Raw genomic sequence first — 17,100 nt, forward strand, 5'->3', positions numbered from 1 at the left:
TTTGAAACCTAAACGCAATTTCGAAACCTAAACGCGGACCCTAAGTTCAAGGTCACAGGGTTGAAAATTTGTGTGCGTATGGAAAGGCCTTGGCCCTATATACATGCATATCACATATGAAATTGCTATCTGAAGCGACATAGAAGTTATGAGCATTTTTTGAAACCTAAACGCAAAGTGTGACGGACAGACAGTCCGATCACTATATGCCCTTCTTCGGGGGCATTAACACTGAATCCAAACTAAGGTGAAGGAATTTAATTCAATTCTTGACATTGTAAGTCACATTGGACACTACTGGCCCTAAAATCCAATCCAACAATAAATCAGTATGAAAGCCTTGATCTTGTAAGACACATTGAACTTGACACTACTGGCCCTAAATTCCGATCCAACAATAAAACAGCATGAAAACCTTGATCTTGTAAGTCACATTGGACACTACTGGCCCTAAAATCCGATCCAACAATAAATCAGTATTAAAGCCTTGACATTGTAAGTCACATTAACTTGACACTACTGGCCAAAAAATCAAATCCAACAATAAAACAGCATGAAAGCTACCTGCACAAACATTTTCATAAAAATCTCCATCCTCACTGAAGTTCTTTTAAAGAACCTATCTATTTATTAACACAAGTGACTTTGACCCAACAAGCCCAGGATGCAATCTTCATGCAAGCGTGCAATATCAAAGTTTCATCAAGATTGTTTAATACAAATTGAAATTGTTAATTATTAAACACAAACGTAATCCTAATTTTAAAAGTACAAAAGGGGCATTATTCTGTAAAATTGCTGGTCATTCTGCTCCGTTGCAGGTCAGAGTTATGTGCCTTGGTAAATGACCTTACATTTTCATTTGAATTGAAGATTCAATTTAATAAATGTAGTACTTACAGGCTCAACCACTGGCCCGGCGACATAGCTTGTGTGGGGACTGGTAGTAAAATCCTTTCTATTTTGTATTTTTCCTCCTATTTCAGATTTATTACCTAGAGCAGTTGTCAGTTCCTGACAAATGTATTGTCAGTTCCTGACAAACGTGTATACACTTATTATTGGTTATCACTTATCAGGCTAGCCCAGGAAAAGTGTGTGTGGATCAACTGGCTTAACTCATAAAAACAAAATACAGATTTACAGGTTGATTTGTTTAAACAAATGGTAGTTTTCCTTCACCCTGCTCAATAGTGGGCCTACCTTTTGGATGGCCTCCTGTTGTTGAGACTCTATCACATCCGTTTCCAGCTCTTTAATGGTACCTTGTAACCTCTTATGCTCTAGGTTTCTGTTAGCAACAGATAGGTCGAGGTCTGCCTTTTCCGTTTCCAGTGCTTTGATTTCTGTTTTCAACTCTTTTGTTTCTTTGTCAAGTTTCAGCGATCTTAGAAAATATTAAATCCATAAATCACAGCAAATTATCGAGTATCAATAGGACTTTAAAAATGTGCATGGTTTTTCCCTACATACTGAAATTTCAAAACTCTTAATTCAATAAGAGACTAACAGTTGAAATATCCCCACAAAATATTAACTGGGTATTAAATAGCATGCAAAACTAAAACCCACATGATCGATTACCGTTTATCCTTCTCTGTGGCCACACTTATTAAACCACACATGAAAAACATGTCATCATGAAAACTGACAACGTCTAATGGCATCCATGTTGTTTACGACAACCATTTAATAATGCATATAAAACCCACCTGATGATCTCAGATGAATTGAGTATATCAGTCTTGGTACATATGAAGGCTATGCTGCCAGACTGTCCGTCCATCACCAGTTGACGATGAAAGCTCTCCCCCAGCAGATCATTGGCCATCTTGCGATCAATGGCACGAGGAATGCTATTTACCACCCACACTGCAGTGCAGCAGTTCTTCAGGTACTGAAAGTATCAAAAACATTCTTAGTTTCTTGTGTTCATATAAGACCTCATATGAGCCTTGTTCTGGGAAAATGGGGCTTAATGCATGTGCGAAAATTGTCGTCCCAGATTCAACTTTGAAATCTGCACAGGCTATTAAGGGACACTTTAAGCCATAACAGTATTTTGTGTTTAAAGGAAGTCTTTCCTAAGCAAAAATCCAGTTTAGGCCAAAAGTGTCATCCCTGATAAGCCTGTGCAGACTGCACAGATTATTCTGGCGAGACACCACAGCTGAGCTCTTTCCCTAATACTATTGAAGACATTAAAGGAATAGAGTAGAAAATAATCGTACCCTTAACAACCAATAGACAAAGAGATCATAGGGCATACTGGAAATATACAACACATTTTTAGGTATTGACTCGAAAGTTTTGCAAATGTCTTAGAGTTGCGGTCAGAAAATATTATTTCAGGAACAGACCCAACAAGGTCTGAATCAATTCCAATTATTTTACTCTTGTACTTGAGCTTTGACCTTCAACCTAGGGACTTGTTTTTTATGTGCCAATCAATTGGCTTGTAATTTCATCCAAATTACTGCTTTGAAAAGCCTTGTTATGCTCAGTACTATGTTTTGTTTTTTCATTTGACCCTTAATAGTGACTAACGTATCGGCACTGGTTTTGTGCCCTAAACTCCATAAAAAATACCAGTTAATATTGCCAAAGCATTTCAAACTCCATCATTTGCTGATCAAAGTATTGACATTTTACAGTGACCTTTGATCAAGGGACATGGTTCTTGCGCATGACATTCTGTATCTTCTTGCGTGTCACTTTAACCTGCAGTGTTTTCTTTCAACATTGTGGGAATGGAAATTGGCCCGTCTATTTGGATTGGGATAATAGCTGTGTTTTGCCTAAAATTGGGAAAATAGTGTTGCTGTTGTTTTGCTAACAAATTCTCCAAAATTGAGGATTTAAGTGTTTTAAATATCATATTTACTTAAGTTCAACTATGCAATATTTCCAGTACAATTTGAATTCTGACTGTTCTGTCATACATATTGAAAAATTAAAAACTAACATAGAAATTACAACGCAAGTTCTTTAAGCTAGTGTTGTAATAGTATGATGGTTGAATTTTAAGTGTTTAAACCACAACAACCACAAATATTAGTTCAGCCTTTACCCAATATATTTCACATTGTCTTTGTTTTAAGGAATTGGTAACTTTTTTGAAATAGGCCAAAAAAAACAGTAAAGAAACATCTGTACAACATTCCCTTCAAAAAAGTTAAAAATAAACCAAGGTACCTCTTTAGCAATGCGGTCCCTGGCAGCGTTTGAGTCCCTGACACCCGGTAGATCCACAAGAGCAGCACCACTGCTGCAGACGTCACAGTGTGGGAGTCTCAGTCTCACGTGCTTCACTATTGGCCAGTACTGACCCCCTGACCCCGGGTCCTGCGTCTCTATGAACGTCTCTACTTGACGACGGAAATCCTCTGCCTGAAAATTGCATAAGTTGCATGTACATTTTGCAACTGATAAACATAAATTATTGAATTACACATGCAATCAATGACCATACAGGTCAACAAATGTATACTTTTTTTAAACTAAAAGTCTATGCGTCAGCAGGTTGTCTGTAGCCAAATACATAACGAGAAACATGGCCGGTCACCTTAAATGACTAACCTTTGTGACAAATAAGAGTAAGAATTATAATCTGGACAATACATATCTATAAAACTAAACAAAGGTCCATAACTCAAAAAGTAACTTGTGTCTACCATCGTCTGTCAAAGACTACAATAGGTCATCATTTTATGAACGCTAACAAGGCAAGATCATCACACGCACAAGAAAATCCACCATAAGCCTTCATCAAATTGCCCTTTTGGAGGAACCGACAAAACCGCCAAACAAATCCTGCAAGAATTCAGTACCCACTAGCGCCTAGGCAGAACTATAAAGCCTCGACCACATGCTGTACATAGAGATGGTAGCTCTTCTAAAGATCATCTGTTTTATTATTTCCTCCGGACTACGGCCATCGTGATGAACATTTTTATACAAGTCAGTACAATAATGGACAAGACCAAAAACATGGACTTACATTATCTGACTTGAGCACATTCACTTTGCCCAGCCAGTGTGTCACCGTGGTGATTCTGGTGAGGACTGGGAGGGGTTCTACCCGGCCGTAGACAGCCAACACCTTACAGTACGAGGCGTAGGCATCAGAATCGGGGTTAAGTACTCCCTTCTTGATGGTCCCGTCCAGGGCTGTCAGGTCCTTCAGGAGCACCTCCAGTTCATCAAACCACTCCTGAGAACGGACACAATGGTTATACAAACCTTGTTTTGGGGAAACTGGGCTGAATGCATGTACATTAAGTGGCGTCCCAGATCAACCTGTGCAATACGCACAGGCTAATCAGGGACCACAGTTTCAAACTACTCTGAATTTTTATTACAAAGAGACTTCTTTTAAAAGACAAAATTCTATAAAAATGGAAAATATCTGCCCTGATTAGCCTCTGCATAGACTTATCCGGGAGGACAGTTAACACTCATGCATTAAGCTCAGTTTTCCAAGAACGTGCCTTTAACAACTGACCCCAATAACTCTGACAGGGATCCATCTAAAAGCAAATATGAGCTATGACTTCCGAATTTCGATGAATCAATATGTTATTGTACAATTAAAGAATTCTTAGCAAGCTATACCAATTTAGCTGGGACTTTTGAACAATGAGCCTAAACAATTGAGCACTGTAATCAATTTCGGTAATACTTTTAATCTATCTGATTCCAATTCAAATGACAGATAATTAAAAAAGGAATTAAAAACAGCCTATATCATTCCTTGTAAAACAGCTTCGAACCAAAACAAGCTCACAGGTCTGAAAACTGTGCCTACCTTTGTCTGCAGGAACTCGATATCGGCCTCAAAAAAGCTGCTGTCGGTGTTCTGTACGACCTCCACCACCGCAGCTGTACAGGCCCTTATACCAGAGGTGGGCAGCACACTGCAGTCTAGAAGAGCGTTCAACAGACTGGACTTCCCCGCCCCCGTTTCACCTACCACTGCTATCACTGTCTTTGGGAATATGAGCTTCTTCTCTATGTCGGTCAGCTCCTTTCTGTTTATATGTCAAGTATTATTGTTGTTTTAAAGTCAAACAAGTTTTGGGCCAGAATTCGGCCTCATTGGCGCTGTCAAAAAGTATATAGTTTACCCAATCGAAGGTTCCCACCCCTTCCAAAATAAACAAGAACTGTGTTTGTGTTATATTTTGAATGTAAAGATCACAGTGACGTTGACCTTTGACCTAGTGACCTCAAACCATGTTTGATTGTAGATCTCCACGAGATTCATGCACATGTGAAGTTTAAAGAACAATGACCCAAGAGTTTTCATTTTATGAGCAAGGTTAAAGTTTTGGAACATACACACACATACAATGGCAGACAGACAGACAGGCCAAAACAATATACCCCCTGATCATTCGATCTGGGGCATAAAAAGCCACATTTTCATCTGCAGCTTTATGGGTTGAACCTTATTAAATATAACACTGAACATTCTCATTTTTAATTTTTAAAACAAGACATCTTTCACAAGTTTAGTCAAAACATTGCAATTTTTCCCCATCCAAAGTGCACCAGCACCATTCCCAAAATGGTGAAAAAACAAACATATTTAATTTTTATTAGTTTTATAATTAGTATTATGATAATTAACTTCACTATAACACTAAGGTTATAATTTGATAAATCTGTCCCTGGGTTCCAGACAAAATATATAAAGAACTTTATACACACTTAAGAATGAGTATAATTGGAAGCTTTTAAGTTATTTTTCATATTTATTAGGCAGTCTAAAAAAGTTACATGCACACATGAATCAATGATGTCTAAAGGAATAAATAACCATAGGATAAACACTACATGCAGGGAACCAAAATTTGAAAAAATAACGAAAATAATTTGTTGAACACATAGGATGTGCCTGTGCAGATGCTAATAACTGGAATAATGATAACTATTGCTATGATGCATGTACCGGTAGCTTTATCACTCGCATATAGAGTAAATACACAGAAACAAATTGATAATTTGCAGTAACTAATATTTTTATAGTACAATGCACATAACTCTATTTGTGACCTAACAACAATCAGTACCTCCAAGCCTGTACACGAGCATCGGTGGAGAGGGCAGCATATTCCATGTTGAACATGTCCTTGATGTCGACCAGCAGTGAACGACAGCTGTGTAGAGGCAAACAACTCCTGTGGCGATACATATATGTATGATAATATGAGCGCCGCTATGGGAAAACGAGGCTTAATGCAAGTGCGTAAACTGTCATCCCAGATTAGCCTGCGCTATCCGTACACTAGGGACGACACTTTTCGCATACACTGGATTTCTACTAGGACGTCTTCCTTTGAAATAACTACCATACAAATGTTAATCGTTATCTCTAATAAGTCTGTGCTGACTATCAAGGCTAATCGAGGGCGGCACTTACAGCACATGCAATAAGGGTCAGTTTCCTAGTGCACGGCTCATGTATATACTATTCTAGTAAACAGAAACACACTAAGAATTACGGGAAAAACGACTTTAAACAAAAGAAATAGCAATCATCGTGACTTTGATGGCATTGAATTCGTTTGTCAATGTTATACAATTCTTAAATGCCTCTATTCATGCTTACTTTACTTGTGTTCGGTAATTGGACATTAACAATTATTGAAATGTTAATTGTATGTGAATAAAATGTAGTGGCAAGAATCTGACCATTTACAAGAGACATACTTTCAAGTTAAAAATAAAATATTTCTGTGAATTGAAAAGAAATCACGAAATTCTAATATTTAAAAAATCACTTAACATATTCTGAATACATGTACATGTTTATCACAAGATATGTTTGTCAACAGAAAGTTATCTTAATCGATGCTATTATAATATAAATAAACAACAAATACAAGATACAGACCTTGATACATCGTTATCAATGGAATACATCGGTTCATGGGCCTTTGTCCGTGCCAGCTCTGTACGGTTGTAGATATCCATTTCAGAACTTGTTACAGCTATAGCTGTGTTGGAAAGTAAGAAGTTTACGGATTAATTTTAAGAAATCGCTGCCACATGCTATAGCTGTGTAGGAAAGTAAGAAATTTACGGATTAATTTTAAGTCCATTTAGTAGTATTCAAAAGTCCATTTTAGTTTTGATTCGTGTTTAAGATTTTGCAACACCTGAAATGAAATGAAGAATTAGGGCAATAAAGGATCAAGCATGATAATATACGTATTAATAATATATTATCTTAAAATATATGCAAATCTTGTTGATTCTCACAACAAATGGCCTCAATCTTTATGTTGTATTTATTTTCAATATTCAATATCGATGATTAGACATGATTCAAACAATTTACATGGTTTATAAGATGTCCATATATTTTCGATCTATTTAGGATTTTCAACAGATAATTCACACAAGAAACCATGCATATAGTGTAGATACAATTTAGGGGCTACAAATTGTTTTTAAATTTTCTTTGCTTAACAATACTTTATTTCTTGGTAGTATTCCCTGTTTGAACATGCATCCCGTTCTTATTCGACTATCAAAACAAACATACACTTATTGTGAAGCAAGTGTTGCAGTCAACACAGATTTGCGTAAAACTAGAGTGCTGTGTACGTCCTCAATTGCTGGCTCACGGGACTTTGTTGGGTTCACAATTAAACGTTAATGGATGTAAACACGCCTGTAAGGGCTGCTTTTTTCCAAATCACTTTTTAAAACATTTTTTAAGAATTTCAACCAGTGAATAAAGAACAGATTGTTATGCTGCTTATGGCCATGTGAAATACATCATAATTACTTTATTTAATAAACCTGTGTTCTTATTAAAAACTTCCATGAATACCGCACGATTATGCTTCACGCAACGTGAATTTTTTCACCGATTTCAACCGTATTAAAGGATTTATTCTTACACCTTAAGATATCGGCACAAGAAAAACTGTCTTTTATGCACTAAAGAGTTCAAAAACTTAAGATATTTGCAAAAATACAGTGTCACACAAATCCATTGCCCGGAGCCCGGGGGCTACCGAAATTTTTCATCGGGCTCCTGAAATTTTCCAGCTGACGCCCTCCGGGCTACTATAAATCTATAAGAGCGGTAGCCCGGTTTATTGACAGACATACGTAGAATAAACACGCTGACCATGTGTTTGTGCACTGTGTATTGCTTATAATCCGATAACACAGTGCAATCAATTATCTAATCAGTCACCGATCATTTGCGGTAATGTCTTAAACAGTAACAGTGTATTTTGGCATACAAAATATTATGCAAGAATAAAGCATTGCATTACATACATGAAACGTTCAAAACAACAACAAAATTGAGGTAAAACAGGAAAGACACTATGTAAATAAACCACAACAAAAAGCATAACGACGATGGAGGAGGGGGAGGGATGGTGGTAAAAATTGCTTTTTTTGAAACAATGATCTGCGCAGTGATGAATCCTGTTGAAGAGTGATGCAACTTCCGTATAATAGAATAGGTTACACTGCAGTAAGTAAATTCGATATCAAAGGTTTCACACCAGTATGCTTAACAAAAGGGGAAGTACGCTACAAATATAAATCAATTTATAAATCCTGCGTCTTATAAATTATAATTTTATATTTTTTGCTCTCCAAATTCCTAGTTCATTTGTGGGACAGAAAAACTAGACAACAATAAATGGATTGAAAAGGGCTGGTGCAGAAGCTCTAACCGACATTTATTAATTGTTGAAAGCGTAAGCAAATAAGTGAAAAGAAATCAGTAAATATATGCAACATAGTCCCATAAAGTTGGATGAACAACAAAGTCCACAAACCAGTCCAACCGAGGAAATGGAGAGCGCATGGAAAAAGAGAGTTCTATTAAAAAGGAATTCATAACAAACAACAAAAAAATAGATACGTGTGGTGTAGAGATACACTCATACACTTACAGGTTTCCCTAGCTATAAAGGCTAAGGCAGACAAATACACAAAAATAAAATCATAAGCAAGTAAAAAGGTGTTGACTAGTAATAAATCACGGAACACAAAAATAATGCACTTTTAGGAGAATTCCTCCACTTACACCATGCCAGTAAATTTGTATCCTATTGGAGGATAAATTTAAATTATGTTTGTGATTTGAGGCACACCAGAAGTGAAAACGTTTAACAAACAAGTGCCCCAGCAACAAAACTGAGGTAGACATTGCACAAATCCTTGTCACAAAAGAGATGCTATTGGTATCTTATCAAATTAGCGTACCCACGCTATGAAAGTAGGTCAACCACGCTATACATAAAAACAAAGATAAAAGGGATGCTGATTAAAATTAATGAACGCACCAATCAATAAAATAATATATTTGACGTTATTCGTCAGCTGTAAAGCGAATATCACCCATAATAAATGAAATATTCGCTCACAGAAATATTCAGTGAAAAATTAAGAAGTGACGCTACGGCACTACGAAAGTAGGTCAACACAACAAAGGAAAAAATGTATCTTTATATATTTATCGAAATTATCTGTACCGTTTAAAACCCCTGTTAAACAGAGTAAAGATAAAGCAAAATCTGCTATGATACGGTTTACTCGGAACCCAAAAGTCCAAATATTCACAATAAAGCAATAACAAGAGTTCCGCGGTCGGAGATGACCGCATTGAAGCCGGATTTTTGATTTAAATGACAGGAAAGTACCTTTCGTGTTTTTGTCAATGCAATACTTAAATTACTGAAATATTGTTCAAAGGTCAAAATGAAATGTAAGTACTTTTCAAGGCATGAGCAAACCTTGTGTTATGTTTTGAATGCATGCATATACATGAACAACAATAACATTTAAGGTCACAAATATGAACTTGAATTGACAATTAGGAAAGTTTGATCTCAATTTTTTTATTTTTTAACATTTTTACATTCAAGGTCACGGTGACCTTGACCTTAAAATGACCAGTGGTCATCTACTAGTTCTGGCCAACCTTCATATCAAGTTTGAAGACTCTAGGTCTAAGCATACCAAAGTATTAACAACTTTAACATATTAACATCCAAGGTCACAGTGACCTCGACCTTCAAATGAATGACCTTGAAATGACCAGTGGTCTACTAAGTGTGCTTGCAAACCTTTACGTCAAGTTTGAGATTCTAGGTCCAAGCATACCAAAGTTATAACAATTTTAACATTGAAGGTCACAGTGACCTTGACCTTCAAATGAATGACATTGAAATGAGCAGTGGTGATCTTCTAGTACTGGCCAACCTTTATGTCAAGTTTGAAGACTCTAGGTACAAGCATACCAAAGTTATAACATGGAATAAGAACTTTAACATTTTTACCTACCAAAGTTATAAAAACTTTAACATTTTTACATTCAAGGTCACAGTGACCTTGACCTTAGAATGAATGACCTTGAAATGACCAGTGGTCATCTAAGTGTGCTTGCAAACCTTCATGTCAAGTTTGAAGACTCTATGTCCAAGCATACCAAAGTTATAACAATTTTAACATTTTAACATTTAAGGTCACAGTGACCTTGACCTTCAAATGAATGACATTGAAATGACCAGTGGTCATCTTCTAGTACTGGCCAATCTTTATTTCAAGTTTGAAGACTCTAGGTACAAGCATACCAAAGTTATAACATGAAATAAGAACTTTAACATTTTTACATTCAAGGTCACAGTGACCTTGACCTTCAAATGAATGACCTTGAAATGTCCAGTGGTTACTTACTAGTTCTGGCCAACCTTCATGTCAAGTTTCAAGACTCTAGGTCCAAGCATACCAAAGTTATAACAACTTTAACATTTTTACATTCAAGGTCACAGTGACCTTGACCTTCAAATGAATGACCTTGAAATGTCCAGTGGTTACTTACTAGTTCTGGCCAACCTTCATGTCAAGTTTCAAGACTCTAGGTCCAAGCATACCAAAGTTATAACAACTTTAACATTTTTATATTGAAGGTCACAGTGACCTTCACCTTCAAATGAATGACCTTGAAATGACCAGTGGTCATCTGTCAATCCTGGCCAACCTTCATGTCAAGTTTGAAGACTCTAGGTCCAAGCATACCAAAGTTATACCATGAAATAAGAACTTTAACATTTTTACATTCATGGTCACAGTGACCTTGACCTTCAAATGAATGACCTTGAAATGACCAGTGGTTACTAACTAGTTATGGCCAACCTTCATGTCAAGTTTCAAGACTCTAGGTCCAAGCATACCAAAGTTATAACAACTTTAACATTTTTTATATTGAAGGTCACAGTGACCTTGACCTTCAAATGAATGACCTTGAAATGACCAGTGGTCATCTGTTAATCCTGGCCAACCTTCATGTCAAGTTTGAAGACTCTAGGTCCAAGCATACCAAAGTTATACCATGAAATAAGAACTTTAACATTTTCGAGCACGCCGCCACCCCCGCCCGCCCGCCCGCCCCCCCCCCCGCCCGCCCGACAACATCAATCTATAAGCCGAGATTTTTTCGAAAAAAATCCGGCTAAAAATTGCTTTTTTTGAAACAATGATCTGCGCAGTGATGAATCCTGTTGAAGAGTGATGCAACTTCCGTATAATAGAATAGGTTACACTGCAGTAAGTAAATTCGATATCAAAGGTTTCACACCAGTATGCTTAACAAAAGGGGAAGTACGCTACAAATATAAATCAATTTATAAATCCTGCGTCTTATAAATTATAATTTTAATCATCCAATCAGAATCAACATTTGTCGTCTGCTTATAATATAATGAGAGCCGGTTGGATAGTTGGCGCACATGATGCAACCACTCTGAATCAGCAGACGATTTATTTCATAAATCTATCTCTGGGTTAATGGTCGCCATCTTTCGAACTACTTTCAAAAGTACAACAACAACAATAACAGTAAGAGACAATTTTAATTGCGAAAAGTTGAAAAATTGAGTACATGTGTCACGGTTGTTGAGTGGAAATGTTTTTATTTTCAACTGTGTACGAATCATTTGAACTGGTAGTGGAATTACCGAATTGTTGGTGGAAATGGAATTTAGAAATATATCTAGTAATTCATCATCGTGTAGAATTATCATCAGCATCATTTCTGTGGAACATTGCACTATTCAAAATACAAGTGTTTCATAGCTATGGTGCTTTTGACATAGTTCACTAACCATCAAGACTGAAATGATTCATGCACACAGGTAAAGTAAATAATTGAATTTGTGCAGAATGTTTATTTTTTACTAATTATAATTTAATTTGACCAATTTATTTTAGATAGATTGCACTGAAACTCAAAATCTAAAACTTAGTAAGACACTTAAGCCAGTTTTCTGAGAAGAAACAATACTTGTTCAGAGTATAGCAGGCTCATGCGGCCTCTGGTTTATTTATTTTGCCTCGGCCTTTAACCTGGGTCGCTTTGATTTCAGGTGTTTAGCCCCCATATCAACAAGGCTCTCGACCCTATATATATATATATATATATATATATATATATATATATATATATATATATATATATATATATATATATATATATATATATATATATATATATATATATATGTGTGTAAGTATCCATTAAATACCTTTAGCTCGCATGTAGTCACACATAAACTTGACACGCGAGACATGCGTTTTTTTATCAGATTTATTATTGATTGATTTTATGTATTCCAAATTAATCGTGTAAATGAACTAGTATGTCTGGAGACACTTAACTTCTAATGGCGGTAGAGTTCGGCGTTGTTTTCGTACAGACACGGGACCTTCCATACGGGACCCGTGTTTATCATTGTTTGGTTAAAATACCCCATGGACTTGATAGTGTAGAGTAAATCAACATTATAAACTCGACCGAACTACGTAGAAAGACCATGTAAGTAGATAATAAAGTGTTCACAACAGGTTTTATATAATGAAGCGTTCATAAAATGTAAGTATATGACAAAGCGTGCACATCAGGTTTGTAGATGATGAAGCGTAAACAACTTGTTAGTTGATAATGAAGCGTTCACAAGTACTTAGAAGATGATGAATCGCGTACAACATGAAAGTAGTAATGAAGCATTCACAACTATTGGTTGATTAAAGTGATCTTTTCACGATTTGGTAAATTGTCCAAATTGAGGTTGTTTCAGATTCACAAATTTTCGTTTTAGTTATGATATTTGTGGAGAAACAGTAATACTGAACATTTACCATGGTCTAATTTAGCCAATATATGCATCTTTTGACGATTTAAAAACCTACAAATTATAAAGCGTTGCAACGAGAAACGATTAAATTTGTAGTATTCTGTTGTTGTCGTTAAATTTTGTGAAACTACGAAGATTGCTGATATAGTGCATAAAATACTTTATCCAAGAATGCTTGGCAGATTAGCCGAGCCGGCTAATGCGTTTTTACTCCAGGTTACTCCTGGACTCCGGTGGTCACTGGTTCGAGTCCAGCTGCGGCTACTTTTTTTCCTATTTTAAATTTTATTCTTGATTTTTTTACTGGAACTTTTAAGATTCAATGTTTACATTTATCAATATAAAGCATTTAATGACTATTTTCCCAATGACTTATTTCAAAACATGCCAAAAACTGTGAAAATGCCCCTTTAAGAAGCGTTCACAACATGTAAGTAGATGATAAGACGTTCAAAACATGTTAGTAAATTATGAAGCGTGCACAACAGGAAAGTATATGATGAAGCGTGCATAACCAGTAAGTAGACAGTGAAGAGTGCACAGCAGATTAGTAGACGATGAAAAGTGGACAAAACATGTATGTAGATGATGACGCTTTCACAATAGATTAGTAGATGATTAAGCGTAGTCAATATGATATCATTTGATGAAGCGTTTACACCAGGTTAGTAGATGATTACATGAACAAAACAGACTAGTATATTATGAAGCTTCCACAATAGGTTAGTAGATGATGAATCGTACACAATAGGGTATTAGATGACGAGGGGTGTACAACATGTACGGAAATGACGAGTGGTTCACAACAGGTTCGTGTGTGATGAAGCATACTAAACGGATATGTAGATTACATGTACGAAGCGTTAACAACAGGCTATTAGATGATGAAGCGAACACACTGGATTAGTAGATGATGAAGCGTTCACATCAGGCTAGTAGATTATGAAGCGAACACACTGGATTAGTAGATGATGAAGCGAACACACTGGATTAGTAGATGATGAAGCGTTCACAACAGGTTAGTAGATGATGAAGCGTTCCCAACAGGCTAGTAGATGATGAAGCGTTCACAACAGGCTAGTAGATGATGAAGCGTTCACAACAGGTTAGTAGATGATGAAGCGTTCCCAACAGGTTAGTAGATAATGAAGCGTTCACAACAGGTTAGTAGATGATGATGCGTTCACAGCAGGTTAGTAGATGATGATGCGTTCACATCAGGCTAGTAGATCATGAAGCGTTCACAACAGGTTAGTAGATGATGATGCGTTCCCAACAGGCTGGTAGATGATGGGGCGTTCACGGCATTTTAGTAGATGATGATGCGTTCACAACAGGTTAGTAGATGATGATGCGTTCCCAACAGGTTAGTAGCTGATGAAGCGTTCACGGCATTTTAGTAGATGATGAAGCGTTCCCAACAGGCTAGTAGATGATGAAGCGTTCACAACAGGTTAGTAGATGATGAAGCGTTCCCAACAGGTTAGTAGATGATGATGCGTTCCCAACAGGTTAGTAGATGATGAATCGTTCACGGCATTTTAGTAGATGATGGAGCGTTCACAACATGTAAGTAGATGATGAGACGAGCACAAAGGTTAGAAGGTGATGAATCCTGCACTTAATGTTAGAAAACATGTGCTCAGCAGTTTATTTAATGATACAGCATACACAACGCGTTAGTAGATAATGAAGCGAGAACAACAGGTAAGCGTGTACAACAGGTTAGTACATGATAAAGCATTCACAACAGGTAAGTATGCACAATAGGCTAGTAGATTACTATGCGTTAACAAAAGATTATCGTGAACACCATATACGCTGATGACGAAGCGTTCAAAACTGATTTTTAATTTGTACCCCTAAGGTTAGTCTGTGCACCGGATTTGTTTATGACGAAACGTGCACAAATGGGTAGGAGATGATGACATAATTATATACAATCGATTTTGAATTGCACGTGGCAATTATAAAATTTCACCTTCATTATTCCTTAGATTGTAAGCCTTTTAAGCATGATGTCCGTATCTAACTTCTTATACAAATATGTATTGTATAAGCAGGCTCAAAAACATTACCTGCTCAACTAATGAAAAACAGAGGTCTATAATTTTGTAAAGTTTGGCATCGCAATATTCACTGAATGGTAGGTGTTAAAAATTGTTGCAAATGCGTAGCATTTTGTGAAATATTCATTTGAGGCAATTGACGTTTTTTTACAAATACACTGTAAACAAAATCAGCATCGTCTTTTTCGGCGATATAAGTTTCACTTAAACTAGTTTTGATCTTTAACGCAAAGTGAGGTTATCGGTGTTTAAAAATAACAGCTTAATATGTTGTACACAAGTAATCGTTGCATATATTTGCGTCCGTAACCATATGAGATTCGCCATAAAACATACAAGGTGGAGTATTGGTATTGTCAGATGTACTATCAGTGAACGGTTAAAATAATTGACGGTGATGGCAGGCTCTCAAACAAACTAGTACGGGGGTTTACGAAAACGTTTATTTGGTATGTTTTGTTTGATAATACTTTGTCCCGTAATCGTTCATAGTTCATGGACGACACATAGTTACTAACAATGTTCAATACTCTTAAATTACCGGTGTGTAGCCTATAATTCGATATCTCGTCATGCGCGTATTGCCAAGATAACGAGATTTGTATTAACTACCATTTTCTCGTGTCACGCATGGGACAAGTCCGTCCCTATCTAGTAATATTAATTTCTCTGCATAATGAAGGATAACATATTCAACAACACCATATATCAGTTTCTAGTCCAATTTAATGTCTAACATACTTAATATTTTCGGTTATACAAATATAGTCTGATAGCTACATGATCGTATCTTTCTCGATCCGTACACCTCCAAGTCTAAACGCTAACCGCCTATTTCCCTCTAACATTTGCCCCGTGAAACTCAGTTACGAATCCCATTGGTCAGTGTTCTATGCGTGGTTGTTTCTGATTGGATACATTACTTAAGATACTGAATCAATGAAGCCCTGGGAACGGGATAAACAAACCACCCAAATATTAACAAGCTTTATCCAACCTTTTGATGAAAGATTTAACTGAATAAACACTTTTGCCTGACCAATACAAACATACCCGGCCTTGTGTCAACTATACTATTCTTTAATCTCTCCCTCATCGATAAGCTTATTTGAACATATGTGCACTTTGTGACCGTCATGTTTACTGGCCCTTTTGATAAAATTTTCAATATTTCTTACATGAGGTAAACCCACATATTCTACCTACAATTTCTAACCATAATGTGACAACTTACTTTATTGTTAAATTGCAAGTTATTTCGCCAATTCAATTGACTTTCCGGAATGGTTTCTTATCGCTTTTGGATACATATTCTGCATGATGTTTTATGAATTAACTAATAATAACTTGGACGAGCATTTCTTTATAATAATTTCAACACGTTGAATTAATCTTCATATGTCACGCAATGCTTGACGCTTTCTATTCTCCAGAAAGAACGCATCCGTCAGAAATCGATGTGTTAAAAGAACACCATTTAATCGTTTGGTTAAGGTTATTTCCGTTGTCCAAACATTGAATAGGTCCTAAGAACTCGTTGTTAGGCCTTTTCAGACTCATAAACGTTACATTAAACATTAATTAGCATTTGCGTTGTATCTTCCTTTAAATTGCGCATCAAATATTAATTTTAACCCTAACTCCGGTAATGAAGTTTTTTTGATGACATAATAACAATAATATTATCTTGTTATACATCAAACAACAATCTATTCAACAGCAGGCAAGAAGTGAAATAGTAATTACCTGTTATTATTCAGCCGACAAAAACACGTCAATAGCCAGAGTACTTATGCGCACTTTCAAGAGGGGCGTACTGTTGGACCGGTTTACTCTCGATTGTCCCACATTTTGATTTT

The 17,100-nt window shown here is 36.4% G+C and overlaps 1 protein-coding gene across 1 annotated transcript; it reads right to left on the reverse strand.

The window, feature by feature from the left end:
* Positions 1-294: 294 nt before the first annotated feature.
* LOC127844706 (nuclear GTPase SLIP-GC-like) lies at positions 295-11,663 on the reverse strand. Its single transcript, XM_052375134.1, has 10 exons — positions 11,494-11,663; positions 9,513-9,612; positions 6,899-7,001; positions 6,075-6,182; positions 4,808-5,030; positions 4,001-4,213; positions 3,196-3,390; positions 1,713-1,897; positions 1,204-1,387; positions 295-303 (listed from the first exon to the last, which is right to left on the reverse strand). The coding sequence occupies exons 3-10, from the start codon at positions 6,976-6,978 to the stop codon at positions 295-297; spliced, it is 1,197 nt and encodes a 398-aa protein (XP_052231094.1). The 5' UTR covers positions 6,979-7,001; positions 9,513-9,612; positions 11,494-11,663.
* Between the last annotated feature and the right edge of the window lie 5,437 nt (positions 11,664-17,100).

Source organism: Dreissena polymorpha, chromosome 9 (assembly GCF_020536995.1).
Source record: "Dreissena polymorpha isolate Duluth1 chromosome 9, UMN_Dpol_1.0, whole genome shotgun sequence".
Classification (NCBI taxonomy): Eukaryota; Metazoa; Mollusca; class Bivalvia; order Myida; family Dreissenidae; genus Dreissena; species Dreissena polymorpha.

Coding starts and splice junctions, on each gene's coding strand:
- LOC127844706 (XM_052375134.1), bottom strand. CDS start 6,978: ATGGATATCTACAACCGTACAGAGCTGGCACGGACAAAGGCCCATGAA. Junction 5,031..6,074: donor GCTCGTGTACAGGCTTGGAG/GTACTGATTGTT, acceptor ACATATAAACAG/AAAGGAGCTGACCGACATAG. Junction 4,214..4,807: donor TCGAGTTCCTGCAGACAAAG/GTAGGCACAGTT, acceptor GTCCGTTCTCAG/GAGTGGTTTGATGAACTGGA.